Source organism: Suricata suricatta, chromosome 12, assembly GCF_006229205.1.
Source record: "Suricata suricatta isolate VVHF042 chromosome 12, meerkat_22Aug2017_6uvM2_HiC, whole genome shotgun sequence".
Taxonomy (NCBI): Eukaryota; Metazoa; Chordata; class Mammalia; order Carnivora; family Herpestidae; genus Suricata; species Suricata suricatta.
In genome coordinates this window covers 81,860,714-81,866,379 of record NC_043711.1, presented here as the reverse complement: position 1 = coordinate 81,866,379, position 5,666 = coordinate 81,860,714, and the positions used below count along the sequence as shown (strand labels likewise).

At 42.3% G+C, this 5,666-nt stretch overlaps 1 protein-coding gene across 3 annotated transcripts in view; it reads left to right on the top strand.

The window, feature by feature from the left end:
• The window catches only part of CDK5RAP1 (CDK5 regulatory subunit associated protein 1), a 36,861-nt gene that overhangs the window by 22,036 nt on the left and 9,159 nt on the right, over positions 1-5,666 (top strand). For 2 of the 3 annotated variants that reach the window (XM_029918027.1, XM_029918028.1), the window contains one exon: positions 896-1,045. In XM_029918027.1, coding sequence (XP_029773887.1) covers positions 896-1,045 — 150 coding nt within the window. The remainder of the gene's footprint in view (positions 1-895; positions 1,046-5,666) is intronic. The other variant, XM_029918029.1, reaches the window with a different exon arrangement.

Genomic DNA, 5,666 nt, shown 5'->3' with positions numbered 1-5,666 from the left:
CTGAAGGCCACCACTCTTAGGAATTTCTTCTGTAAACTTCCAGAGTTATTTCTTGTCTTTATAAACATATTTGTATATATTCTTTTTATACCACAGTTGTACATGTTCATCTGTACCTTATTTTTGTTACGAGTGTGTTTGAGAGCAATCTTATCAACACATATGGAATCGTCACAGCCTTTTTACAGTGGCGCGGTACTCCGTGTGGATAAAGCATGATTCCTTTACTAACAACCTGTTGGCAAGTGTTTAGGCTGCTTTTTATCTTGTGTCTTATCTATAAACAGTGCTGCTTAGTAACCTGGTACATGACTTATTTAGTGTATGTTACATTTGTGTAAAGGTTACATTTGTATCCTATAAATATATCAGGAGCAATTTTTTAAAAATATTTTTTTATGTCTTTTATTTATTTTTGAGAGACAGAGAGAGACAGCGTGAGCAGGGGAGGGTCAGAGAGAGAGGGAGACACAGAACCGGAAGCAAGCTCCAGGCTCTGAGCCAACTGTCAGCACAGAGCCCGACGCGAGGCTCGAACCCACGAACTGTGAGATCATGACCTGAGCTGAAGCCGGTCACTTAACCGACTGAGCCACCCAGGCGCCCCTATCAGGAGCAATTTTGAGTCTATGAGTTTCATGGGCTATATTTAGAATTTAACCCTTGTAAAAATGTGACTTTATTGCATAGTTACTTTTTTCTCTTAGAATGCTCTTAGAGCAAGAGAGCCCTCCTGGTGTGGCTTGGGCTCTTGTAATATGTCTGTGACTTGCAAGTGGAATGAACCTGGGCCTCCTCTGTACCTTAAGAGTGGATTCTATGGGAGCAGGGGTGTCGGGGGGGGGGGATTCTGTGAGTCCTTGGTGGTCTCCATCTCTCTCTCTCTTTTTTATAGAAGACCAGGGCATATCACAGGCTGAAAGATGATGTTCCGGAAGAGGTAAAATTAAGGCGTTTGGAGGAACTTATTACTGTCTTTCGAGAAGAAGCAACAAAAGCCAACATGACCTCTGTGGGTTGCACCCAGCTAGTGCTGGTAGAGGGGGTAAGGTCATATGTGTATATACATATATATTTTTTTATTTGTTTTTTGTTTTTTAGAGCTTCCTTCTTTTATCTTTTCCTTTCTGTTTAGACAGCTTCTTTTAGACACTCTGGCAGCAGATTCTCTGTTTTTCATCTTAGAATGTCTTCATTTCTCCTTCATTTTTTTTTAATGTTTGTTTATTTTTGAGAGAGAGAGAGAGAGAGAGAGAGAGAGAGTGTGGGGGAGGGACAGAGAGAGGGGAGGACAGAGGATCCGATGCAGGTCTGTCCTGACAGCAGAGATAGGGAGCTCAAACTCATGAACTGTGAGATCATGGCCCTAGCTGAAGTTAGCTGTTTTAACTGACTGAGCCACCCAGGCTCCCTCCTGTTTGTTTCTTGAAAGATATATTTGTACTTAGTAGCAGAAAGACTAAGGAAAAGTATGTCTGCTCCATCTTTCTGGAAGCAGTATTATATGTATGTCTTTAGAATCAGTTTTATTGTCTCTAATCCTTTTTTGTTTTTTAATTTTTTAAATGTTTATTTTGAGAGAGAGAGAGTGTGTGTGTGCATGCATGCATGTGAGTGGGGAAAGGGAAGAGAGAGAGAGAGAGAGAGAGAGAGAGAGAGAGGGAGGGAGGGGGAATATCCCAAGCAGGCTCTGCGCTGTCAGCACAGAGCCTGATCCGGGGCTCAGTGTTACAAACCATGAGATCATGACCTGAGTTGAAATCAAGAGTCAGACGCTTAACCACTTGAGTCATCAAGGTACCCCAAGATTTTATTTTTTTAAAGTAATCACTATGCCCAATGTGGGGCTCACCCACAACCCCAAGATCAAGAGTTGCATGCTCTACCAACTGAGCCAGCTGGGCGCCTCTTCAATCCTTTTTTAGAACCACATTTTCTTAGAAGTGTACAGTATTTTAAGAAGTTTGGGATTTCTGTAGGCATCTGTGGTCAAGCCAGGGTCCCTAACCATCAGTTAGAGCGCTAAACACATGGAATAAGGGGTCGGTTTGGGGGCCTGACCTTTTATGAAGCTACATGCTGCAGCCATTGGAGAGGAGGGAAAAGAGAGAGGTGGGCCCTTTCTGTGACTCCTAAGTCCTGGATTGAGAAGGGAGGGTCCTGTTTCATGTCTTAGGACATGGCAGCATCAAAGCCACCAGTTGCCTGGTGTTTGTGTTTGTTAGGACTCTGGTTGTGAGTAACAGTGAGAAATGTCTTCAAGCCATTCAGCCTAAGCCAAGGGCAGGAATACTGCAGGTGTCTAGAAAGGCCTGTACCTTTAGGCTCATACTTTCTTGTCTTCTCAGACCAGCTTTTCCTGCTTCCTCATCCTTGTTGCAGAGCACAGCAGCCTGTGGGTCCTGGTTTACGTGTTACACTTCTCGTTACTCACAGATCACAGTTGTGTCTCAGCCCCAGCTCAGATTTCCAGGAAGGGCACTTGGTCAGCCCATCTTGGGCTGGGGGATCTTTCTGTGGTCTAGACTGGCAGTTGGCTGATGGGTGGTGATGCTGAGCTAGTGTAATACCCCAGAAGGTTTTTGCCTCACTAAATGCCTTATAATTTAGGGTGTCAGCTGTGATTCTGGAGATGGCGTATGTGTCTGTTAGCAGTCTACATCTTATCCAGTAAGAATTGGGTCTCATTGTATTCCCCGCTCTCCTCATGGAGTCTGGCACAGAATAGGGTGCTTGTCTTTTGAATGAATGAATAAGTACTCAGAGTTTACTATTCTGTGTCTCTGACTTCATCAGCCTTACAGCAAACCTATTGTAACTAAAAAGACCAAAACAAGATTCTTTCTTATGCATCCAGCATAAACCATGGTTCACTTGGGGCTAGAGAATAAATGTATTTTTTAGGGCTAGCAGTTGGGAGTCTTTACTTTCTTGTAGAAGAGACTTTCTTTCCTCTAGTCCTGGCCAGTTTAAAACATCAGGTTGCTACCTCCAGAGTGGCAGAGAAGATGATGATAACTCATGTCTACTGAGCATTTACTCTCTTCCAGGAACTGTGCACTTTATGTCATTGGCACATTGAGTCCCACCACAGGTTTTGGAGGTAGTGCTAGTTATTAGCCCTCTTATGAGATGAAGAAACAGGCTCAGAGAAGTAGAATAACTTTCTAAAAGTCATACGACTAGTATGGCAGAGCCAGAATTTGACTCAGGGCTATTTTTTTCCAGAGCCTCTAAACAACAGCCTCCTCCTTTTTTAATTATGGGGGATTTAAAACAAATATAGCTACAGAGAGAACAGTGTAATGAATGCCTGCGTACCGATTAACCTCAACAACTGTCAGTACAGCGTTAATCATGGCTGATCTTCTTTCATCTTTATGGTCCCCGTTGAATTGATTTTTAACCTTTTGCCTTTTAAAATTTATTTTTGTTTATTATTTTGAGAGACAAAGTGTGTTTGAGCAGGGGAGAGGCAGACACGGGGAGAGAGAGAGAATCCCAAGCTGACCCCACACTGTCAGTTGCGAACCTGATGGGGGGCTCAAACTCACAATATGTGAGATCTTGACCTGAGCTGAAACTGAGTTGGACATGTAACCAACTGAGCCACCCAGGTGCCCCAATGTTTTTTAAATTTATTTATTTATTTTGAGAGAGAGACCGAGACAGAGAGAGAGTATGACCTTGAGTTGAGAAGGGGCAGAGAGAGAGGGAGTGAGAGGATCCCCAGCAGGCTCTGTGCTGTTAGTTCAGGGCCTGACATGGGGCTTGAACCTAGGAACCGTGGGATCACAGTAATCAAGAGTCTGATGCCTAACCAGCTGAGCCACCCAGGTGCCCCCTTCACCCAGTTTGGGTTGTTTTGAAGCAAGTACCTTATACATCATGTTATACATATGCACTGAATTGTTTTGTCAGTAAACAGTATATACATATATATCTCTAACAGATAAGGACTCTAAGAAAAAAACCTAACATTATCATTTGTTAATACTGTCAAATATTTAGTCAGTGTTCCAGTTTCCCTTTTGGCCTCATAAGTGTTCTTTTAAGGTTGGTTCAGATAATGGAACCTGAATGCTGTCTTTTAAAAGTTTATTATAAAACAATCATAAGCTTATAGAAAAGTTGCAATACAGTACCAAAACCTTTTTTTCCTTGACTCATTTGAGAGTTAGTTGCTGAGCTGGTGATTTCCTTACCTCCCCCTCGAATACTGTAATATATATCTTGTATAAACAAGGACATTGTACATAACTATAGTACAACCATCAGATCAGGAAATTAACGTTGTTAGATTTCTGCGATCCAATCCTCCGACCCTGTTTAAGTTTCTCCACTTGTCACAAAACTGCCCTTCATAGGAAAAAGTTGGTTCGGTATCACATGTTCTATTAATTGTCATGTCTCTCTGGTCTCCTTCAGTCTAGAAAAGTTCTTCATCCTTTCTTTGACTTTCATAATTTTGACACTTAATGATTATAGGCCAGTTATTTATTTAAGTTTTTAAATTTATTTTGAGAGAGAGAACCTGTATGCTCACATGAGCAGAGGAAGGGCAAAGAAAGGAGGAGAGAGAGAGAATCCCAAGCAGGCTCTGTGCTGTCAGTGTGGAGGCTCAAACTCACGAACTGTGAGATCATGACCTGAGCTGAAATTAAGGTTGGATGCTTAACCGACTGAGCCACCCAGGCCCCTATAGGCCAGTAATTCTGTAGAATATGAGTTTGTCTGAGAAGTTTCCCTGTGATAAGATTCAGTTATGTTTTTTTAGGCAGGAATATTAGAGACATGTTGTGTTCATGTTTGTAGGCTGGGTGGTGTACAGTTTTGTCTCATTATTGGTGATGTTAGTTTTAAGCATTTCATTTTGAACATTTCATTAATGTGTGTCTCTTAGGCTTGTTGACTATAAAGTTACTCCTTTTCCTTTTGTAACTAGTAAGTGTTTTGTAGGGAGATAGTGGGAAATCTTTTTAAATCTTAACCTGACTGCTGTTTCCCTAAAGTAGTATTAATTTAAGAATTAAACTCCTTCCTATGTCTTTGATTACTGAAGAATACAGTCTGAAATTCAAGCTTGATTTTCTAAAAACAGAGTACTTTGGATTGTATTTGGCTAGTTGTTTTAACTCCAGACAGAGCATCACCTAACAGATACAATGTAAGACTCTTAAAATAATATACTTTTATCCTTTCTTTCTCCTTTGGTGCTATTATTGTCACAGATTTTTACTTCTATGATATTTTTGCTTTGAATAAGCAATTGTTCCCCCCCCCCCCCCCCACATGGTAGTACTCCCCTTCAGTGTTCACGCCCGTCAGTCAGGAGGCTGGGCAGTGGTTCAGGGCTGCACACTCCCCTGGCACGGGTACACTGGGAGAGTGACCCGACCGGCAGGTCAGTCAGCGCAGGTCCTGAGGGAGGGGGTGAGAATGAGGTAGGGCAAGAAGCACAGAGAATGGAGGCAAGACAAAGTCTCTGATCAAGCCTCAGTTTATTGAGAAAACACATTCAGCTTATAAAGGGTAAAAAGCACAGGTCGGTTACTAAGAAACAGGGTCATGTGAAAAGGCTAGGGTAAAGGAGAAACAGAGGCTGCAGTTTTAGCACAGCGTCTGAGGAGCCCATAGGAAAGTCCAGCCAAGCTGTCTCCGGCCTT